The following is a 24,743-nucleotide window of genomic DNA, read 5'->3' on the forward strand; positions in this document are numbered from 1 at the left end:
AAATTAAATGACTGAATTGTAAGAGTATGGAGAGATTTGTCAAAAAAAATTATACTAAATGAACTTATAATGACAAAAATAGTAAAAAATATAATTCAATATTTATATTTCTGTTAAGAGTTTAAGTATGATATGAAAGTTACACCTTAAATAAAAATGAAAAATGAAGTAATATAATTTTTTTCATAAACTTCGGTCTTAAAATTTTGTATTAAAAATGGCGACCTCAAATCTTTCCCATCTTTTTTTTAAAAAGAAATTGTCAACAATTTCTTCAGGTAATATTTTACAAGTTATGCAGGAAACTCGTATATCAAAAAAATTACCAACAATTTAAGCAGAAAATATTTTACAAATTATGGAGGAAACTATGTATTTACTATTTATATTTAAAAAATGAATACAAAATTTTTGCAGTAATTTTCATCACATAAAAATCTCACATTCAAAGGTTCATTTGTCTAGAATAATTGGAAGAAAGAAGAAAAAAAAGAAGAAAAAAGAAAAAAAAGAATGTTTGATACACACAAAGCATACATGTTATTAGGGGCACAAATAAACCATGGGTTTAGTGTTAGCTCTTTAAGAACATTACCATGACAATACAAAGTGAAACACACTATTAATTCACATATTGGATCATTACTGAGTCCCCCCACATTTTATTTAATTATTATTATACATGTAAAATCAAACAGGGAAGGAACAAACAAGGCACGTGAGTGGTGCTGTGGGGTGGAGGAAGAACAAACACTCAAGTTTACTGTTGCTGAACTAGCGACGGAAACTCCTAACTTGTCGCGGTGGTTCAGCCTCATTGTCACGCAGCTTGACCAGCGTGTAAACGCCGGCACCGGCGAGAGCACCCAGCGTGGGAGCCACCAAATAGATCCATATATGCTTGTAATTTCCTGCTGCAACGGCTGGCCCTAACGTGCGCACTGGATTCATGGAACCACCACTTGTTGGCCTAATCAACATGCCATGCCATGTCATTCATTTATTCTTAATTTAAATTTGAATCATGTTTTTGTTTAACTAAATGCATTATTCTTACCCTGATATGAGAATGTTGAGCAAAACTGTAGCCCCAACAGCAATACCCGCCATTTCACCGACCTGCATGGCAGAACCAAATCCATGGTGTAAAGAAAGGAAGGTGTTGATTATGTGAGAAGAAAAAGAAAAGGTTTGTGAAGGATGAAAGGAAGGAATGAACGCACCGCACGAGTGTCAGTGGCAACAGCAGTGACAACGAACAAGAGAATGAAAGTGATGATGAACTCAGTTGCAAAGGCCTGGCCAACGCTGACAGAAGGGACAGTGACCCCACCGGAGAGGAAAGGGTGGTAAACACCTTTGAGAGCAAAACAGGCACAGATGGAGGCGGAGACTTGAGCTGCTATGTAGGCAGGGACATGGGTCCAAGGGAAGTGGCGAAAGGCTGCGAAGGCAATGGTGAGTGATGGGTTGAGATGTGCACCTGAGATGTGTCCAATGGAGAGGATGATGAACATCACTGTTAGCCCTGCACATGCTGCATTTCCCATCAGAGTCTCCACTCCATTGTACTTGTTGTTCACTATCGGTCCAGCCGTTGCTGCGAATATCAATATGAATGTCCCCACAAACTCTGCTCCAACCTTTCGTCATCACAACACACAACAACCTTGTTTAGTACCCAATGCATAAGTTTTTCCTTTCCACACATGTTCTTTTGTAAAACCTGTTCTTTTGTAACAACAACACTATTCCCCATTATTGAGAGGTTTATATATATGTTTAACAACAAACACATTTTTTTATTACATTTTAGAAAAGTTAACTATTCTAAAAATCATTTTTCACCGAAACTGTCTAAATATATAGAAACTTTTTATATTGTAATCAATTAAAACCGTAATTAAGTATACATATAATAATTTATTGAAGTAGTGCAACTTCACAATTGTCTCAATCATTTTCTAATTATAACACATAATAATTCATTTTTTTATCGTACCGAGATATAGAGAATAATTTATTTAAGGATAACTTAAGAAAAAAGATTAATGCAGAGAAAATATCAATGAATTTGTATTTTGTTAATGGACTAAGTCTGAAGTCAAACGTTTTCCAGGAAAAGATTAAAAATATAAAAAAAAAATGTTATAAAAAAATGAAAGGAAAATATCAAAGCCACTAAACGTATGTTTTTGCTTCACTTGAGCAAGTAAGACCCTCTAGGTTATCAAGGTGACTATGTTATCCATGAAAATGAAAATAAAATAAAATTGACACACCCCGTTTTTGTTAGTTATCTAACTTTGTTAGCTATAATAAATTTCTCAACGACTACTTACATTAGAAAAAATAGAACAAATTAAGAAAGTAGGATTAAAATTAACTTTTGCATATCTCAACTTTAAAAAAAGTAATCATTCTTTTTTAAGTTAATTTTGTTATGCCCATCTATACCTAAATGCAAGTGCATAATATTTATTTTTAAGTCAATGATATAAAAGCAAACAAAAAAATGCTTTGTATTGTCTAATCCTTAATGCCAATGCATGTCATCAGCCACAATTATTTATTATTTGTCTTAAAATTATTGTCAATTTAAGGTTATCAAATTTTAATCATAATAATAACATCTTTCCCTTTTAATGAATGTTTTCGTATTTCATTTACTGCATTAGGTAACGGTTAGAAAAAACAACTTAAAAAAATATTTATAAAGCAATAAATATTTGAAACAAAAAAAAGATTTCAAATGTAAAAGTAGTGACAGTTGTGAAAAAACAAATATAATTTGTTTTCATAGGCAATGAACTAAAATGCGATTTGAACCTATGACGATATATATTTGGTGAATAAGAGATCTCAAACTGAATAATGATGGTGTGCAGGAAAGTTAAAGAATAGGAAATTTGAGCACAGACAAGTGAAGGTGTATAAAAAAGTTAAAGAAAAAAGAGAGCATGAAAGGAAAGAAAACAAAAGCTTAGTGAATAGCCATGAACACCAACTATATGAGAGGAAAGCAATGTAGAAAAGACAGGTACTGGCATTAACAGAAGCTTGTGACCCTTCATTTGAATTAGTATACATATGGAAAGGAAAGCAATAAAGAAGAGAATGTAAGGGAACAGTGATGGATCTCATCTATATTTGATCACATCCAAATCTTGGGTGAAAAATGTTTCCAAGTTACTTGTTGTTTTCCTTAATTCTTGTTAAAAAGAATATCTCAAAGACCACTTAATTTTACAAGAAAAAGAGTTATAATGATCAATCTATGAAATTTCAAGGAGCCAAACTAATGCTTTGACTTTCTTGAAAAAGCACTTCCAACACATTTAAAATGAATGCTTAATTCATGGAAATTATTGATTTTTTTGTATGAGCGTAGAAATAAATAGATACATGTTGCTTAATATAAGTTAAATTAATATTCATTTTAAGAAAAGAAACACAGAAAATAGACTAATTACTATATAGGATTGCAAAGAGAGAGAAATGACATGTTTAGTTTAAGTAGAATTATTAATAGGTTGAATCTTTTAGAATGAGATTAAATATGTTTTTTTATCTATTTTTTGTATTATATTATAATATATTGTAATAAGAAAATTATTGAAATAATTTATAAGTTTTTTTTATGTGTGACAAATAAATATCTAATAACTAAAATGAAATAGAATGTTAAAATATATATTGACTAATTTTTTTACATAAATGTTATAACAATTAAAAATTTATTTATTATTTTAAAAAAATTATTTTAATAATTTCTTTGTTATAAGAACCTATTGGACTGTATTAAGAAAAAAACTAATTTTATATTATAACGATAAAAACATTTAATCCACATATACTCTCTCGTAACAAATTATTTTATATTTCTTTTTAAATGGAGGCACATTGCAAAGGGACAAAATTTGATGTCTGATTGTATTTTAATAAAAAAAAAAAAGAAACCGTGAGAATATACACTACCGGTTGATTTATGTGACATTTTTGTTTAAGTCGAGTTAAGATGGTGTATTGAGCTACTCTAATGTGATTTAATGAATGTTTAACATATTATAGCATTAAGCATTTTTCTTTTTGCATCTTCTAGAGAGTTGTTCTTATTAACTCGCTACACTAACAAAAATTCTTCACTTCTTTAACAAATTAGATATAGTTGAGCCACATTTAACAAATTTTATTACAATGATTTTTTTATCAAAAAGTTACAGGAAATAGAACAAGGCACAGCCAGCACGTACTCAATGTGTATGATATGGTGGGCGTGACTAGAAAAATAATTATTTCATAATCTTTTTAATTTATTAAAAAATAAATACTTAAGAAAGAGATTTAAAGGGTTTTGTTGATTTTTGTTATTTTAAAAAAAGTAAGATACAACTTCATGTGTTCCTAATATTTCCTCACGCAATTTCTCATCAATGTCGTGAAAGTTTGAGCTGTTATAATCGCAATCTCATTAATTAATTCCTGACATTTATCATCACAGTCATATAAAAACCGCATTTCGAGGCATGGCATGACGAAGGTGGATGAAATAAATAGATAAGGAAAACAGAAGGAAAATACTAATGATTAATAATGAAAACAAATTGAAAAGATATACATTACGATGAATTCATAATTTTTTATTAATTAATATTTCTCTTCTGAGTTAGTTATTTGGATTTTATAGACAGTAAAAAAAAAAAGATGTAAATGTAGAAAATCACCGACTGAGAAGAAAAGAAAATGCGAGAGAATTGCAACACGTAGCGTTGACAAAAATGGAGATAAAGAAAGGGGTTCGATTGGTATTACCTTTTGAGTGAGAGAAACATTGGGCAGTGAAACACCGAGAGAGAAATCAGTGAAGCAGCTCTGATCTTTCGTCGGAAAACATTTGCATCGATTCATGGTGAACGAGTTACGCTCGTGCGACAGCGAGTCCACTCGCAGCGACGTGAACAGCGGTCCTCCCGGAGTGTCTGGCGTGGCCGGCACCGAAGCCGCCGTCGGCGTACCTGTCTCCGATTCCGGCATCCTCTTTTTTTTTTCTTTTCAAATTTCACAAATATAAACAAAAAGTAGAAAAGGATAATTGGATATTAACAGTGGACGACGCACTACATGATTTTGCAAAAGCAAGAGAAAGAGAAGTATTTTTTTTTTGGTGTTTTTTTGGGGAGAATTTGAGGGGAAAAGGAAGAGTTACATAATTGGATGGTTTTTATAAATGTGTTCTTAAGGAATGTTGGGAGGAGAGAGCGGAGCCAGGCTTGGGAAGCTTGAGGTCAGAAGAAGGAGGTGTGGAAATGGAGCATGTGATGATGATGACGGAAGTGCGATGTGATTGGAGGTGTTAAGGTTGGAATGGAATCGGAAAACTTGTGAGAAAGGTTGTGATGCAAGTTGGAAGATGGTGGAGGAGAGAGGGAGAAAAGGGAAAAGTGCGGTGGTGGAAGGTGGAGAAAAGTGGTGGTCAACGAGTGCTTGAAGATGAATGAGAATGGAGGAGAAGTGAGGAGTTGTTAGTTAATAATACTAAATGGATTATAAAAATGAGGTGTGGGAGAGCTATGCTATGCCATCAATATAATTATTAAACACAAATAATTAAAGTCGGTTAGTTCCTTTCATAATGGAAAAAGATTGTTCTCCTTATTCCTATTTTTTTTTCTCTTAGCTTTTATTTTTAAAACACCAATTCAATTTATATAAACTATATTAAATACAATATTTTATTTTCTATAAAAAATTATTCTAAATGTCACAGAAAGTAGGCTGTGTGTGTAATTTTCCAGTTCGTCAAACTTTTACAATAACAAGAAAATAAAGAATAATATCATAAATGGTTAACAAACTTAAATAATGGACGTACAAATGCTATCATAATGAAAAAGTCAAAGCCCTTGCATTATTGTTTATTTTACTTATCTACTGATTCTATAATATATATATATATATATATATATATATATGATTTTTTTATGTAATACTCCAATATGCAGAAGTTAATCATGAGATGTGTTGCCTCACATTATATTATACATTATTATATATAATGATTTTGTTTGTTTTCTTTAGCAGGAGATATTAGTTACGTTTGTCTATGCTTTTGATTATAAATAATGTTGTTTGTATTATTAGAGAGTAATTACCTAATTGAAGAATTCTCTATTTTTAAATTTAAAATTTTATTACAATTTTTTTTAAAAAACATTTTGAAGAATAAAGAAAATAATATATATATATATAAATTGTTATTCAATTCATTTTTAATTAATGTGAGACTATTAAACTTAAAATTATTGAAAAGTACCTGAACAAATGATTTTAATTAGAACTAAAATTTAGGAGAATGAAACCTCAATTCATTCTTAATCCTGCAAAGCTTTACGTTTCAAAGGAAATTATTCATTACTGTACTATTAAATTAAGTAAGATAAAACATATAAGTAACACATTACTACTAGAAAATCATAAAATAGAAGTTATTTTTTAAAAACAAAAAATAATTAGTAAATTAGAGACCATTTTAGAAATAAAAATATTTTGATTTATAAATTAATTTCTATTATTGTTAAATAATTTTTAAATTAGTGTCTAATTAACAATCGAGGTTTTAACTACTCATTATTTTAGATTTTAAATTTGGTAGAAAAAACTTAGTTCTTAATTAGACACCAATTTAGAAATCATCTAACAATAATAGAAACTAATTTAGAAAACCAATTTTTTTAATTTCTAAAACGATATCTAATTTAATCACTATAATAATTAATTATTTTTTATTTTTAAAAATTGATTTTTATTTTATGATTTTCGTAATATAAATTTTAAAATTTGAACTTAAAAATGTGTGTTGTTTACGTTAATGTTAAGTTAAAAAAAGTTATTGTTTAATTAATTAAAAAGGAGGATACATAGTGAAGTTATGTTTGCAAGGATGCATGTTAGTGTGGCGTGAATTTTAATGAATGTATTCACTTTAGTGTATAAAATAGGAGGTAATTAGGTTGAAGATTTGTGATTTATTTAAGAGTTAATGTGGTGGCCATTTCAATAAACAAGTAATTTAGTTAATCACTTTTCCACGTGGGTACGTGACGACCCTCTCCTATGTTACACAAGGGGCTGTTTGGTTGAATGAAGTTATAATGTACACAACTTTATTTTAGCAGATAATGACGAATGCAACATTCCATAGCAGCCTGGCATTTTTGAGTTATCATGCTTCCAAAATCCATAACCCTATCGTCAAAGCCGTACCAATTTTAAAAAACTAATAACATCGTTTCAATCATAAACTAATGTATATTTTTTAATGTCACACTTTGTTTTCTTCTTTTCAATTCATTTTTTAATGTTTCAAAACCTCACAACCATACCCAACAACAAATAATACTCTATATTAAAAAAAAAACTATATTTTTTTCCAAATAATGCAGCCAGCAATAACAAAACCATCTTGACTTCTGCACAACTGTTTTTAAAATAATTTTGACGTGCAAATTAGAGGGCATTACAAAATTTTGCATGGCTAAAAATTTGTCAATGGTAAGAATGGTTTTTAAAATTCAATTGAGATGATTTCTTAAAGAATACAGATTAAAATTATAAAATATGTTATATATATATACATATTAGAATTTTAATGATTCATTTTGTATTCTTATTATTTTCTTTGACTTTTTTTAGGATTTGACTTTCTCTCACATGGTACAAGCTACAATTTAGGAAACAGTAAGGTTTATAACAATATAACCAAATCAAATTGTATTTTTTGAGTAAGTTTTTTCTTTTTCTAATTTATATTTTTTTTTTTATGTATGATCGAGGTTTCTTCGGTTGATGTAAGATTTGTTCTGTTTTGTAAATTATGATATTTGGGAGTAAGTTATAACTTTATTAATCTTGTGACTATTTTTTCTTCTTTCTAAGAAAAAAATAATAAATTTTATTAATTTTTATACTGATTAGGAAAATACATGGTAGAAAAGTTGAGAGGCCGAAAAACCGTTATATTAAAATAAGTAAAATAAAAAAATAAAGGAATAATAAAACAATTTTAATACGATATCAAAGTCCAATAAATAAGTCCAAAATATTAGGAATATATTTAGTAATTGTAAGGTATAAAAAAGTAAAAGTTCAATAAAATTGATAGAAATCCAACAACGAACACAATAAATAGGTTATTTGATTAACAGATAAGTAGAATGTTTTATATAAGATTATAACTTAATCCAATTGTTATGACTTATCATCGGAACATCTTGCAAGTACATCCATCAAACTGAGAGAGCTTAAGTCAATCCAACCGAGAGAGCCAAAGTCCATCCAAGTCGAGAGTGAAAGCCGAGATCATCCACAATATACTAGAAGGCAATGAGGAGGAGAAGAGTTGAAGTTATATTACTTAGTATTAAGCCCTGTAAGAACACCTTATTCTTGGGGGCTAGTGTACTGGCCATGAAAATATATGGTCAAAAGGTCGAAAGACTTAAACACCATTATCGTACTAAAGACAAGTGAAATCAGAAAAAAGATAAAAGAATAATAAAATAGTTTTAATATTGTATCAAGACCCAACGAATAAAACCAAAACATTAAGAATACATTTAATAATTATAAGGTATAAAAGTAAAAGCCCGATTACGAGCACTATAATAGGTTATCTGGTTAACAAGTAAGTAGAGTGTTTTATGTAAGATTACAATTTAATCCAATTGATTCTGAATTTATTATTTAACATCTTGCAGATACATTCACCTAATCGAAAGAGTCCAAGTCAACTAGATCGAGAATAAAAGTCCAGATCATCCACAATATATCGGGAGGCTGTAAGAGGAGGAGAAAAGTGAAGTTATATTACTTCGTATTAAATTTTGTAAGAAAAATTTCAATTATCATAAATTGATGATAATTTAATAGTTGAAATAAAATATAATGAGAGCATTTAGTTTTTATATAGATATTATATCAAACGTGTTGAATTGAAATTATTGTTATTTATGAGAATTTATGGTCTAAACTTTTAAGAATAGTTGGTTTTGAGAAGAAAATGTGAGATATTTGAACGTAATGTTAAATTTGAGATTAAGTATTCAAAATGGATCAGAATGCAAAAAATGTGCATATGGAACCATGGCTAAGTGGTTAAAATCTTCTAAATTGAATATTGTTGGAATTTATATTATATGTTTTAGTTGTTGCGCAATTTGAAATTTGAGTTGATTGTGATTTTCATTTAAGCAATACCATCTTAGCTCAAGCAAAATTAAAGGAAACACTTTTTTTCTGATTTTTTTTCAAGTGGGAGTATGTTACTTAAGAAACATTGTCTAAATATATTTATATAAAGGTAAAAATAATGTAAATATTTTTTATATTAGATTTTATTTATTATTCTCTCTTATAAAAATCTTTTTGTCATTTTGAGAACGTTGATAGATATATTGTCCAAAGTTACTTGTGACCGATTAAAATATAGACTATAGTAATTTTGCATGGAAATTATATATTAAAATTATAGTTAATTTGAATATATTATCCCCAAAAATTATTGATGAAAATTTGTTACTACTAGCTATTATTTTTTCAACATTATCTTATTTAATGGACATTAACTCATTAATATAATATATATTAATATCTCATCACATGAATTAAAGTTATTAAAATGAGTTACTTTGTTTGATTCATCGTCACTTGGTGGGTTAAACGGGTGGACTCATTTGATTTTTTTTTTTATAAAGTGTAATTTTTCTGTTTTATTTTTTTTCTTCAAATCGAAATCAAATTCTAAATTACTAGAATAATTGTAACAAAATTTGTCAGCAATATGCACATAATGATAATGCACACCACCGGTTCAACCTGATTAAATCGAGTTCTTAATGGACCAAATAAAGTCACGCATTAACCTATTTTAATAACTTTATATGAATATATATTACCAGCAATATATTAATAGAACACAGTGTTTTTATTCTAACCCAATTGCAAGTTAACACAATACATGACATGATTAGTGCAAACTTATAATATACGTTTACATTAATGAAACAAATCTATCATCTAATCATTAGTTATAGCTTTACTTTAACCATGCGAAGACAAATTGAATACAAGGGTAGTTTAATTAAACATGAGCTTTTTGACTAAGTATTATGCATTGATATGTTATGGGGGAATGAGTGATTAATGTGGGTACATGCAATGTATAATGATCATATATTATATATACAGAAAGAAATTAAATTAGAAATGAATGGTTGATGGTTAGGTTAGAACTGTAGCTGTCGGGAAATGTTGGTTGACTTGATGATTGAAATAAATAGATGGAGGCATATAAGTGTTTTGGTGTGGGTCACTGCAAGCATAGCCCAAAAGAAATATAGGGTTCATTTTTCTGCAATTTGCTCAAATAATAATAATAATGTTCATGGGTCACCCATAGCGTGCGCCACTTGCCACCACCTTCCCAGTTCTCACCTGCATCATCTTTTGCGTTCCAAGAATCATTGAATTACATTATTCTATGCCATAACTGCAACTCATCAAGAAACTACAATGCCAAATCTCATTTCTCTTCTGTAACTTTCTTATTCTTCTACTCATTCACGTAGGATGATGCTTAAGAATGAAAAGAAAAATGTTTATTGTGAGTTCATGATGGTTCGACACAATTAGGTAGTGAAATGTTTCTTTAAGACGATGGATGATGTGAATTTATAAGCTTCATTTACCTGAAGCTAAGGATTCTGAAGTCATAAATCAAATTAAATTTTGTTGAGTTATGGGCTTGGGCTAACTCTTGATGATTAAGGAAGGATGTCGATCTAATTATCGTGGGGTAGTTCAATCTGGTGATCGAGTACAACTTTAAGTTAACAGTAATCTTATTTGCCAGCGCATAAGGTTGGGAGAGATGTTGGGTTATGGGTCTGGACCGACCCATCATCAGTAACTCAGGGATCCGATCTACATGAATAATACAATGAAAATAACGTGGAACAAGGGATTTGGATTAATTAGCATTAACCAAACAGTAAAGGGAGAATCATAACGACAGACACGAGATTAATACTCACTCCATATATACTAAGTAAAACCTCACAAATAGACAAATCACAAATTAGATTAAGAACACACTTGTTATTAATTATCTTGAATGTTCTGAATTTAGGTCGTCTTTTGGTCTGTCTAGAACAAATCCAATTAGGTGAAGAAACATTTTCTAAGAAAAATAGGTTGAATTAGTGAAATCACATATTTTTTTTTTCTAAAAGAAACAATGATTATGGGATGGAAAATATATATTATAGAATGTAATTGAAAAGTAAACCAAATATCGAATAGTATAAAGAAAAAAAAAATTATAAAAAAAATAACCGATTAGAAGAGAACAACTCAATTAAAAATAATTGTTTTTCATTAAATTAAATATTTTAATTAAAAAACATCCTTCTTAACTAGAATATTTATACTTACAACATTAACTTTTTTACTAGTAATGATGTGTTTATAGTGCATTATTTCATATTACAACGATTAAAAATATATAAAAAAATATTTTATTTAAATATAAACTCATGCGATTAAATGAATTTTTAAAAAATATATAAAATAATACCTTTTATTGTTCAATTGTCAAAGTATTTTTTTTTTCATTCCACCCAACCTTATTCGACCTTGGTTAAAAACAAAACGGCATAAAGTATTGACTTTACCTATCTTAAAAGTAATTTTATTAGTTGACAGTGTAAATATCCCTTACAAATTAATTTTTTTTCAATGTTTCAAAACGTAAAACTAAGATCTTCTGCAAAAGTGTCACAAATGATTTGATTGAATTGTAGTGCCCCACTTCCACTACATTGAATGTCTTAGTGGTTATCGAACAGAAATAGTAAAGTAATAAAGCAACAATTTTAGGCTTTTACTTAAAATAAGGTTTGGTTGTAATGGAGAGCATGTGGAGACATTAAGTTTGTTCGTCGCATGATTCCAACAATCAGAAACACCATCAAATCATATCATGTAAGCGAGTTTTGTGGCCAACTATTTGCCAATTCTTATTCTTTTCATGATTTTCGGCTCTTCGTATCAATTAAAACAAAATTATTTTGATTTAAGTAAAAACTTTAAATTTAAATTTAAAATTAGTCACTATAATAATTATAACAATAAAGATAAAGGTTTAAAAAAAATTGGATCAAAATTTATATTATAACTGTTTTTTAGAGTACACAATTTTTATTTAATTTTATTTTTATTTAATATATCTCATTTTATTAGTATAATAGAATATTTTATAATTTCATATAAATTACTTAAAAGTAAACTAAAATAACTTTTAAATTAATATTAATGTTTATATGTGAATTAACTCCTTTCCTCTTCATTTAATTTTTTATTTTAAAGTAATAACATAAAGAAAGAGAAACATACTCACACCTATTTTCGCATCAAATCTAACATATCAAATAAAATAACATTCACTTTCAATCATTTTCTTCACTCCATTAAAGCAACTATATTATTTGATAAAGTCATTTTTTTTATCTACCATCAAGTTAATCCTAACTTCAACGTGAACATCATGACACTCAAAATTGTCAAGAGAAAAAGCTTGAAAAAGAAGAGAGATTTAAACTAGAGAAAAAGAAAAAAAGAGGTTGTTTAATTAATTCATCATTTTTCTTTTACATGTTAATTTTTGTTTTTCAATTTCGACTCATCCAAAATTGTACGTATGTTAAATTTCTATCATTATAAAAGTCAAATAAAAGAGAAAAATGTAGATACACAAACGAATGAAGGATGGTTTCCACTAGTAATTATAAAAAATATTGTCTCTTTATATATTAATAAAGAAAAGTGGAGTTGGATGTATTTTTTATCACGCTAATTTATTTTAATAAAATTATTTGAATTTTAAAATTTAAAACTCAATCTTAGATATCAGTATGATAATGAGTTCCATCCATCACAACTATATTCTTATTTTATGAAACCCAACTCGCCTTTTTCTTCTACCCCACACAATACAAAGCCTACAAATAAATGTAAAATAAAAATAATAATAATGAAGAAGCAACATCATAGGGATCTCATCATCACAATCGCATTTCTACTTTGTCAAACTTAACTTTCTCTTTCCCATTACTTAAATAAAAGATAAAATATAAATATAATTAATGTATAATTTTAGATAAAACACAAGAAAGTTTATCTTATGCATTCTGCATATGTATCATCTGATTGCGTGTTGCAATTGCCATTGATCTAACACATATTTGTATTCTGTTTATTTTAGTAAGCATACAGAAATCTTCCCACTAAAGGTCTTACATACAATGCTAATCACACTGCAGATATCTTCTTTTTAATGCAATGCCTGCAGTGAAGTTTGTAACTTTATGCAAACTAATCCAAACCCTCACTGTTAGTAGGCTGACTCGGTTGAATTGGATATACCCAATTTATCAACAAGCTTTACATCTTATTCATCATATACTTTACAAAAATCATACAACTATTTTCTGTAAAATGTTGAGTAAAAGTAAAATGAAAAATCCAATATGAAGCTGCAATGTTGTTCCTTCAAATTCAATAAATGCTTCAGAACTCATACAGTGGCCCTGCACCAGAAAATAGAGATTATGGACTAAAAGTGTATGTCAGGACAGGAGTATTATTTTATAGCTTTTCAATATATTCATCTTAATGAAAAAAACATGAAGCCTCGACAAAAGATAGTTGTTGCAATCTCAGTTCATTCAAATTTCAGGCAAGTGAGGTATGTTTATATATGAAAAGAAACTTGTCTAGATTATTTGGCTAAATTTCAACTATACCTAAATTTGCCATGACTTCTTCATTTTCAATCTCTGCATCAGTGAAAGTCAGGGCTTTCTGCAGCTTCCTTGGAGAGAACACCTCAACCTCAATCATGTATGTGGCCGTCACTGGTCTGTGGTCTGAAAACTTGAGTTCATTCCTTCCATATCTAAGTAATCTCATTCCCAAGCCGTATGAAAGAATACGATCACACCTGAAAGTAATTGCAAATTTTACAAAGCAGGATCACTTATATAAAGAAAGATTTTGCCAACAAGATTGTTAAGAGATTGGTAAATACACCATATTAAGTACTTTTCTAATTATTAAGAGAAAAAAAAAAAGAACTGAACTCATAACTATACAAACAGACATTGACAGAATTTGAAGCATACCATGATGGTATTCGCCTCCCAACCTTTGGGTCTTCACCGCAGTATTTGTCTGAATTAATCTCATACTTATAAGTTGGTGGGAAGTTTAATGCACCTTCTGACCATCCATGAAATACACCTTTCTCCAATTCTTTTGTAAGCTATCATAATAAGATGTCAATAAAAATACACAGTCAGACCTACCTTACTACTCAAGTTCATTTTTTATGCTCCTAACTTTCAACATCAATCTATCTTGTGATACCAAAATGAAAAATGGCAAGGATAACTTGCTCCAACTTGGAAGCATTCAGAATTGTATAATTTGTTGGAGATAAGCCGCTTTTTAAAGTTCATTTATTAATAATAAATGAATACAAATTTTATTTTATAAATTAGTTTTATAAGATTAAGTTAAACTTAAACATTTCTTAACATGTTAATTGTTCACTATGTCATGTTATTAGATATTGTTGTCATTTGAATACTGTTATCTAAGTTACAACAAGGATACATGATTAAATATCATCACCATACATTTTTATTTTCATAAAATCGCTAAAAAAAGTCCTAACTGACACAAATGTTCACTTTTAGATAAAGGATGCCAAAGCTAATAAACTATGACAAACTATACGGTCATCACACTTATCGCAAAAAGAGTGTCAAACAAACAATAGGGTAAAGTCACCTACATAAATATAGATAATTTAATAAAAATCTAACTCAGAATAGTGTAAACAACAGTTTGAAACAAATAAATTTTGATGTACTTTGTTTTTGGAATACTTGTTTCACATAAGTAAAATAAATCTCTAAATTACCCAATCAGGTAATAGAAAAGTTGGTTATATCAGTAACAAAGGCTTACTAGAGAAATCTGGGAACCATATTCTGATCAAAGGTGCAGATATGGAGCATATGATTGTGCAGTTCACATCGGGTAAGAGTATATAAAAAACTATTACCTGGTCTTTCTCAATCAATTTGGACCATTGCTTTTTTGAGATAAAATCTCTGGTTTTCTCATATGACAAGTTGATACGATAATTCAGATCACCCAACCAAATTATTCTTCTGCAAAGTGCAAATAAATTGGAATCAATCAAGTGGTTATAGTTCTTTTAGACCAAACTTGTAAATACAGAATTAAAGGGAATAATCATCATGAAAACAATCCCATTGAAAAAAGTCAAATAATCATCCTTTTGAACTCCATCGACTAAACACCAAAAGGAATACACATGAGCCTAGCTTAAATCAAGTTAGCAATTTCAACATTCAAACTTCTCCATCTCTCTCACTACATATTCTCTAAACCACTTATAATTCTCACCTAGGAGAATAAATAATTTAGGTGTGAGTGGACATTAACATTAACAATGTCAACACCCATGTTGGGGCATGATATAATTCAAGGATACAGAAATTTGGTAAAACAACAGCAGTAATGGTGCTAAATGGAAAAACCTACAACCAGATAATTTAGTGCACTTGGTAAATAGAGCATGAGGGTGGAGCGCTGCATCAGTTCCAGGAACTAGAAACATTTTAGTTTATCTTGGTATGTAAAACATGCACTCACTCATGGTCAAGGATCTTTCTGGGAACCCCAATATCAGCAAGAGTATAAAATTGGGTTCTTTGATGTATTTCGCGAACATCAGCATTTCTTTTAAGTTCATCTACTTCCCTTTCACCTGCCGTAAGGTGGGTGCATATGAAACAAAAGAGTGTCTGGTATATAGACATGCTGATAGATATTGATCCCTGAAAATTTGTAGAAGTCTCTCATCATCTAATAATTACATCAACACTGATCAGATGCCAAGATCACTCAACAAAAACATGACTAATATACCTATCATTGATTGGTGAGCACACCATATATTAACAACACTATATTACTTTATGTGGCAGTGGCACCACCAAACATACCTGCTGTATTCCAGTCCACAATTGATGCCAAAAATATATACAAGAGCCTAATATGGAAAGCTAGTAATGCAGAAAACTTTATATAAGGAAGGGAACAAGAGAAAGGTGTCTGGGACAAACATTAGAAAGTCAAGCAGAAAAGAAAAAAAAAGATATTCTAAAGAAAGGGATAAAGACCTTGTTACCAATATAGCCCATAATACCGACACCAACACTTGACACCTTTAAATTCTGAATATGTTTACGCAAGCTACGACGAACCCATATGGTGATGAAAATCCCAACCATCTGTTTGCTCACTATCCTTACATATGACGATCTCCTTTTCCGCTTCATCAAAGCTTCGAGGTCAATTTCAGCAAGAAAAGCTATGTCATCCATGGTTGGCTTGAAAGAATGACATGTTCTGAAAGACTTTGATGCTGAAAAGGATCTGATGGAGCTAAAAGAAGTTGGTCTATCAAATTGTCGAGATATCAAATGCAGTGGTGGCTCTGGCCAACTCAAACCAATCCTATCAGAACCACTAATCATTCTGGATAGCTTATTTGTCTGTTCAGAAGATGATGTTTCCGTTTTCTGGGACAAATTTTCGTCACGGAAACAATTTAGCCTACTCAACCTCTTTCCATCAGAAAACTGTCTCTGTAAATCATTGCCAATATCAGCGGCATCTGAAGCCAAGACTTCTTCATCCGTGCTTGGCTTATCCCTCCCTCCATCATAAACATTGTGATCTTCTTCATCCACATGATGCACTTCCTCACCAATGTCACTGTCGCTTTCAAGTAAAATTTCTTCTTCTATGTCTGCCACATCATCTGATGGCTTAAATTTTGATGGAGATGGAGGATCACTGAAGGATTTCATCTTTGGAACTTTTGGTCTAACTCTATTCAGTGTATCTCGAATAATGTTTTCCCATTTTGGTACTGGCCGAGTATCTCCAGCACCAAAAATGTTACCAGGATTTAATGGTACAATCTCCTGAAGACTGCGGCATTGTAATTTGTTATGTTCTAGTCAAACAAGGGGAACAAATATTCGTATGCATATATGAAGAGTAAAATATCTGTGTAAAGAATGTGTATTCATGTGAACATACAAAATATTATAGAACCATAAAAAGAATGATAAAGGACAGTGTACAACTTACCCAAGAACATAGATATCAGCTGGTTCGTTAATGCCTACCCAATCATCAATATCAAGATCATCAGGTGGAAGCTTTCCTCCAACATTCCATGTTCCGACACATACTCTGAGAGACAAATATTCACCAGAATCCAGATGAGAAATACCAACAAACGAACTATGTTTTCTACTCTTTCAATTCATAGCAATTAGAGTCTTTTCTTGCTAAAACACAAGACTAGTGCCTCACCTCAGTTCCTTCTTGCTTATATATTGAGACCTAAAAGTTAACGATTTTTGCCTCCTTAACCTTGGAAGAAATTCTGCAGTTCATTAGATATTTAGACGGTGTGTTAAAGACGAACAAGAAAAGCAGCATCCTAATCTTTGCAATTCTCAGATTGGAAGAAATTCAGAAGCTACAATTGCATATATGAGAAGGAGAAACTAATAATAACCATTTGACTCAATTGGAGCTTCTTCTCCTCTGCTGTCCCCAAACCGTGTCTGTTTTCCCCACCCTGCACAGACAGATCACAGAAACAGACAAACTGAAAAGGAGTTGTACAGTCTCAATTCTAAAGTTTCTGATAATTTTGACATAATCATAATGCTCCATTTCCATATTCTAAGAAAATTCAACCCAACACAGAGAAACACAAACTCACAGAGATATTCAAAACAATAGAAAGATAGTTGTATAGACTCACCTTCATCGTCTGATTCACTCTGAGGGTCATCCTCATTATCATCATCAGGGTCAGCACGGTAATCAGGCTCGTTGCTACCCATGTTAAGCCATTTCCGCATAACCACTCTAGCCCACAAGGGCTGCATGCAACACCAACCCAAAAAGCACATTTCAGCCGAAGCCCTTTGCACTGTGCCTCATTTTCTCAAGATCAACTAACCCCAACACACCAAAGACACACTCGCACAAGCATGCAGAAACAAGCCATGCACAGGCTCAGAGTAGACACACACAAACAAAAACACATACCTGTTGATTGTTTGCTTCTGATCCTTGCTTCATCACTTTAAAATCGGCTATATTTGGATGGAGGAGAAAGAGAAAAGGAAGACAAAAAATGAACTGAAGTACCTAGAAATAGAAAGGTTAGAATGGGAACATAAGAAAACAAATCAAAGCAGTTGCAAACATTGTCAAATCAGTTAGTTGATCTTGAAGCAGAAAAACAGGGTACTTTATTTTGATAATTATTGCTTACTTTCACATAGAATTCTTCGAAAGAAAAACAAATACTGCTACTTAAAACATGACTATTCACACATCATTAGAGATTATTCCGTAAGAAGTAATGAGGATCCATTCAGTCGAAAAATGACATCATTGGATCGTTATCTAATGGCTCATATTTATCTATTTCACTTTCACACGAAAATGAAAAATAAATAATAATAGTTGAATTAAACTTCGTCGTGACCAAAGATGGAAAAATGTGGTCCGTGGCCAAAACCACGGGACTTTAGCAAGTTGCAGACATTAACAGGTTGTCAGTTGGAGGTTGTGCTTATAAATTAGATCAACCGTACTCGCACATGTCAAACCTCCCTAACACGGCATGCCAAGGAGAAAAATCTTACACTAAAAACATTAGGTCTATTTATCTTTCATGTGCTTATAAGTTTTGATACTTTTTATTCCTTTTTATTAAATTCTTTTTGTTTTAAAGACTATTTAAAACATTTATATATCTCTTCATTATTTAATAGATCTAGTAACTTTTTATGTAAAGGACTAGTAACTTTTATTCTTTTTCATATTGAATCTTTAGTCACTTACACATCATTATCCATAGTGACCAAAAGAAATTATCATTGTGATTGATATAAATGATATAAATGAGGAGTTATTTATTATCTAATATATTTTCAATCAAAACAATAAAAATTACTTATTATTCTATATCTTGTATTAATCTAAAATATAAAAATTGAGTATTTAAAACAAATTTAGTTAAAAATACTTAAATTGATGGCCAAAACATTATATGCAACCAGCCAATTCATTAATGAAATTATTTGTATGTATGACATTAAATTATATTTTCACGTTGAATTCTTGTTTTATTGGAAAAAAGAAAGTGACTTTCTTCGTATGAGAAGTTTTAAATATGTTTATAAGGCTCGTATGAGTAAAGTAAAGGAAGAAAGTTCTATAAATAAGAGAGAAGTAATAATGTTTAAGAGGGTGGACCAAAGTCCTAATACCTTGTTTGGCATCAATCACCACTATTGATCCACTAGTTTTCAGGTAGAATTGACACTGACTGGTTTAATTAAGTTAATTCTCTTTCAGACTCATTATCTGTGGATTAATTAGTACGCGTGAAAAGCAACCACCCAACTAATGGGTGAGTCCATGGCAAAGGACAAATTAGTTTTGCATTCTTCTTCGACCAATTAGGTTCAAGAATAGACTTAGAAAGTGCTAAACAATATAACTCATCATGAGATTAAATCAACCCACCATTTCAATCACATCACACTTTCAATGAAGGTACCAACAAGTAGTTAAAAAAAAAACAAGATTGGAGAACGTCTCAGTAATTATTGAGTTATTATATATTAAACCTAGTAGAAAAAGTAAACCAGAAAAGCAACTAAAATGCGTAAAGACATTTTTGTTATTCAATTTTGGAATTAGTGGAAGTTGCACGATAAGAGTCACATGTATATTTTTTCAATTATAGATTAATGATGTTGAAAGAAACAACACTAATTGTCTGTAGTAATCATTTCTGTTTTCAAATGGACGGTGATTATCTTTTGAATAGCTATTTTATATGCATTATTATACTAATAGTGTTAATGCTTGCTTTTAAATTTAAGGAAAGACACTGACAAAAATTGAATATATATTTATTTTAAAAATACACTTTCTGACATCTATTTTTTCTTTTGTTTTACATCACTCTTGAAACAAGAAAGAACCAAATTAAAAAAAAAAAAAAAACCTTACGATGAATACAAATTAAAGTACCCAGAGACTTAATGTCGAGGACCAGAAACTATAATGGATCCACATGTAGTAGTTTGATCCAATTTTCTGTAAAACCAGTTTACTTCAATTAATTGATTATTTTATAGAACAAAACAATTCTTTTCTTATAGTTTAGTTTATGAATTGATGTAAGTTTTGTTTTCTAAAACATATTCCGGCACTAAAAGCTGATAAGTTTTCAACATTATTTTGATTTTTCATTATTAATGCAGTAATAATATGAATTGAAAGTTATAATAATACAACTAATAATATGAAAATTAAGTTTGATCGACAGTAAGCAAATTAAAAGGCCATGACTTGCCTTTGTTTGGAATCTTAAAAATAAAAGGATTGGAAAAGAAAAGGAAACTAAAAAGTATTAAATTTTCATCTAATTTTAAATAAACATTTGTAAAAACTCGTAAAAAAAAATTCTTTGCTGGGAAAAAGTGGAATATTTTGTTCTCATATCTATTTTGTGTCTTCTTAAGTTATAATCCATTACATGAAGAAACCCACAAAGATTCAGAGAAGGCACATGCATGTTACATTCAGACATTGACTTAGACATGTACTAGACACAATCATTTTTTCATATCCATAGCCACCATGCCATTCATTCCCAAAACAAAATTGGTCCAAAACTGCAATTTTTACATAACAAACTGACCAATTGTGTTTGACATAAAAGCCAATCTTTGTCGTCTCTTTCTAGTTCTTTGGTTTTTTGTAACTGTCATACTTTTTTATAGTGGAAAACACAAATGGCTCACATAATTGGTTATGATATTATAATAATAAAATAAAAATAAAAAGACAATGATGAATGTATAAATCATTGAAGTAACCGACTCTGTGTAATCGAATTTGAAATGTGTGTATGCATCACATGAGAGGTAGAGTGTATGTAATCTAATTTGTAACAAAAAAACAATTACATAATCCCAGTGTCTATCATATAGTTTTTGTTTTGGAAATTTTTTTATGAACTTTATGTGGAAGATCCACGATAGAAGGAGTATTTGGCTCGTAACTTTGGCACCATTATTGTGTCTGGCATGTGAAAAGTTGACTTCTACTACAGTTTTAATGTTCTGAAGGCAGAATGAACATAAAAGGGTTCACACATACATGGCTATGTTATTGATGAGTTTTACTTTAATTTTGAAAACCCATAAAAATATAAGAAAGTGGTATAATGATAGTATTACCCATAAGTAGGGGTGATTAGGAACAACTGAAAAAGAGTGGTGGGACAATGTCAATTTGATGCCATAATATTGATAAAGATGTGTAACTCATTCGTGTCCATGCACTTGTTAAAGATATAACTTTTTCATCTTTGTTATCCATAAAGATTGCTTTTAAAATTATCAATTTTACTTAGTATTTGAAAAATAGTAATGATATTATTATAAATCATACTTTACTAATATCACTTCTTATTTTTAATCATAGTGTTTTTTGTGTGTGTAATTTATACACAATTTTATATTTGTAAACCACCATAATATAAAGGACGTAAAACTATAATGAAAAGGACAACCCTGTTTCTAGTTTACTATTTTATCTGAAATGAAACTTTGGACCTGGGTGTCATTATTAGCTTTCTTTTTCTGCTAGGATATGTGCACCTAAACTTTTGATAAAAAGATATATAAGTATTTATATATTTATTAGTATGTAAACAAATAAAAGCAAAGATTTATAGGAGAAAAAGTTCGTGGTGTCTAATTAAATTAAAAAAAAATAGTTGATATACATAAAAAAAAATTAGAATTCTTTTATTACTTTTTACTATATAATTAAAAGTACACACTCAATTATATTATAATATCATCAATTAGTAACATATAAAAGATGATTTTATAATATAATTAATTATATGTACATTATACGTAACATTAATTGATTATTAATCAATTATATAATATAATATAATATAAAAAATAACAATAAATAATATTAAATAAATAATAATAATAATAATAATATTAAATATTAAATAAATTATATTATAAAAGTATTTAATAATATTATTAATAAAATAAGAAATAATAATAGTAAAAATAATAAAAATAACAATAAATATAAATATAACTATAACTATTTATAATAAAAAAATTATATAATAACAATAATAAATAATAGTATTAATTATAATAATAAAAATAAATAAAATAATAATATTAATAAAATTAAAATTCAATATTTAATTATTTATAATAATAATTTAAATATTATAAATATATTATTTTAAAATAATACTAATAAAAAAAAATATGAATAATAATTATAACAAATAAAATAATAAAATTATAGAATAATAATAGTAAAAAATAAAAATAAATGAATTCATAAAATAATAATATTATAAAAAAAATTAATTTTAATTTAATTTTGTGAAAAAATTTCTTTTACATTTTTAAATGCTACATAATTAATAATTTTTGTAGTCGGAGTTAATCAAATGAGAATAGTGTTTTAACCAATATAAATAACTTATTTATGATTTTTTAAAATATAAAAATAAAATGGTTTATCAATTAAAATATTTTCGTATTTATCACCCCATCATCAATTTACTCACAAATTGTTTCGATTTTTTTTTTTAAATCCAAACAGCTTTATTTTCTAAATTTTTTTCTCATTTCATTTTTTTTCAATCTCTCAAATCCACGAAACAAACACTATCTTAATAATTTTTCATATATCTCCTCTCTCCTATAAATTTAAGTTATCACTAAATATACCCATCTCTAATTCACATATTTATAGTTAAGGAGCAGAATATCTCTTTGACAGTATTGCAGTTAAATATATTGATTTTTGGCATTTTTTTCTCCTTTATTTTTACATATTTTCATTCACTGCTTACCAGTTTTTATCTTTTAAATTATAAGTTATGAAGTCTACTTATCTTTTGATACAAAGGTTATGAAGTTTATTTGATGAGATATATTCAAATTTTATAATTTTAGTACTTATGTACATATTCTTATGTGTATGCTAACAATAATAGTTTTTAGTTTTATTTTCTAAAAAAGTGTTTTCTAGAAAATTTGTATAAAAATAAATCATCTAACCAATTAACAGGGTCAGCAATGTTTGTATAAAATCTTGAATTTAAATCACATTGTTGTTGTAATTCTAACTATCCTGGTAATTTGCATGATGAATGATTTTCGAAGAACCAAAGTTCTACTCTCCATATTCAATCATGTATTCATTAATTGCTTCACCGACAGATAAACTGATAAAGCACAAAAGTTTATATTTTACAGATGTAAAACATTGATACAGAAAAAGAGAAGATTATGAAGAAGAAAACAGAGAAAAAAGAACAGTAAGTATCATCGTACCTCTGAATATGAGATCAATCGACAGACCGAGGAAGTGCTGCTTCTTCTGCTGTTGCTGCTATCGTTACTTTCAAGCTTCTTCAGAGAAACCAAAAGGTTTATACTGCTTAAAATTGTATTGCTAGGTGGCTGTGTAACATATATATACACACGTAGAGAAAAATTACTCTTGTCGGTCCAGTGTTTTCTCTCTTGCAGCTAATGTTTGTGTGTGCAGAAGAAAATGTTTGGCGTAATTATTAAGTAATGAAAATGAGTAAGGGAGTGGGAGGGTCTCTTTCTTTCAACATCTTGTCGATTTGACCCGAGGATGTTGGTACACGTGGCCTTGCTTTGTGTCATAAATGTAAATTGAGACAAATGAATACAAAATAAATGTGTGGTAGTTTTTGAATGTGGTTCTTCATCATCTTTGAAGGTGGAAGCATGAAGAGAGACACAAGATTTGAACATGATGACAGCACCAGGCAAGGAATCCTACTCACAGAAGCAACACACATGTCTAATGTTCTCAACAAATCTTAATTGCTACAATCATCACTAAACAATCTTCTCATTCATGATCTGTGAGACAAGTTTCTCAGAGTTTCCATTTTTTTTCAATGTTTAAGAAAAAAAGTCATATTCATGGGATATTCTGAAATTCAAAAGTTAATTGATTTCCACTTGTAATATCAAAGAAAAATAATAAATGAAGCCAATACTTATTTTCTACTTCTATAATTAACATTAGAAAACTTTTATTGACTAAAGTAGCTATAATTATTGTTATTGTTTTGGATTTTTAAAAAATAATTTGGACCTGGCTTCACAAAATTAAGGTATAATGTTACCATAATTACCATAACCCATAAAACATGAGTAGGGTGTGCCTTCCGTTTACAATGTCTCGTTACTCGTTATGTAACAAGTTGGTTATCTGTCAAAAAATATTTATAAGTTTATAAATTTTAAATCAAATTATTTAAAATTAATTCTTTAAAATATAAACTCAAATAAAAAAATAAATTTAAATAAAATTGGATAATAAAATATTAGTATAAATAAGTTTAATTTTTCTAAATAAATTTATATGAGTGACCATAA

General features: G+C 29.1%; 2 protein-coding genes across 9 annotated transcripts; both read right to left on the reverse strand.

The window, feature by feature from the left end:
• Positions 1-516: 516 nt before the first annotated feature.
• On the reverse strand, positions 517-5,625 carry NIP5;1 (NOD26-like intrinsic protein 5;1). The gene is made up of 4 exons (XM_068637703.1): positions 4,813-5,625; positions 1,224-1,643; positions 1,058-1,119; positions 517-970 (listed from the first exon to the last, which is right to left on the reverse strand). Exons 1-4 carry the CDS (start codon positions 5,032-5,034, stop codon positions 775-777), a joined length of 900 nt encoding a protein of 299 aa, XP_068493804.1. The 5' UTR covers positions 5,035-5,625; the 3' UTR covers positions 517-774.
• Positions 5,626-13,282: 7,657 nt separating this feature from the next.
• On the reverse strand, positions 13,283-23,872 carry LOC137827935 (DNAse I-like superfamily protein). 8 transcript variants are annotated; one of them, XR_016523127.1, is made up of 12 exons: positions 23,658-23,872; positions 18,289-18,381; positions 17,999-18,119; positions 17,747-17,809; positions 17,539-17,611; positions 17,311-17,415; positions 16,340-17,148; positions 15,802-15,986; positions 15,185-15,293; positions 14,238-14,377; positions 13,860-14,056; positions 13,283-13,643 (listed from the first exon to the last, which is right to left on the reverse strand). XR_016523127.1 is itself a non-coding variant. In XM_068634309.1 (12 exons), exons 2-12 carry the CDS (start codon positions 18,319-18,321, stop codon positions 13,624-13,626), a joined length of 1,863 nt encoding a protein of 620 aa, XP_068490410.1. In that variant the 5' UTR covers positions 18,322-18,381; positions 23,658-23,872; the 3' UTR covers positions 13,283-13,623. The 8 variants fall into 8 exon arrangements, 3 of the variants coding, with proteins under 3 accessions (XP_068490410.1, XP_068490411.1, XP_068490414.1); XR_016523128.1 differs by having other exon boundaries at positions 18,289-18,390; positions 23,658-23,870; XR_016523129.1 differs by lacking the exon at positions 23,658-23,872 and adding an exon at positions 18,518-18,633 and having other exon boundaries at positions 18,289-18,390.
• Positions 23,873-24,743: the final 871 nt, after the last annotated feature.

This window comes from Phaseolus vulgaris, chromosome 7 (genome assembly GCF_051622355.1).
Source record: "Phaseolus vulgaris cultivar YP4 chromosome 7, ASM5162235v1, whole genome shotgun sequence".
NCBI lineage: Eukaryota > Viridiplantae > Streptophyta > Magnoliopsida > Fabales > Fabaceae > Phaseolus > Phaseolus vulgaris.

Excerpts from the sequence above, each read along its gene's own strand:
- LOC137827935 (XM_068634309.1), bottom strand. The coding sequence starts at position 18,321 with ATGAAGCAAGGATCAGAAGCAAACAATCAACAG. Across the intron at positions 15,294-15,801 it reads AGAAAGATCCTTGACCATGA|AAGAATAATTTGGTTGGGTG; the intron begins GTGAGTGCATGT and ends TGCACTTTGCAG. Across the intron at positions 14,378-15,184 it reads AATTGATTGAGAAAGACCAG|CTTACAAAAGAATTGGAGAA; the intron begins GTAATAGTTTTT and ends TTATTATGATAG.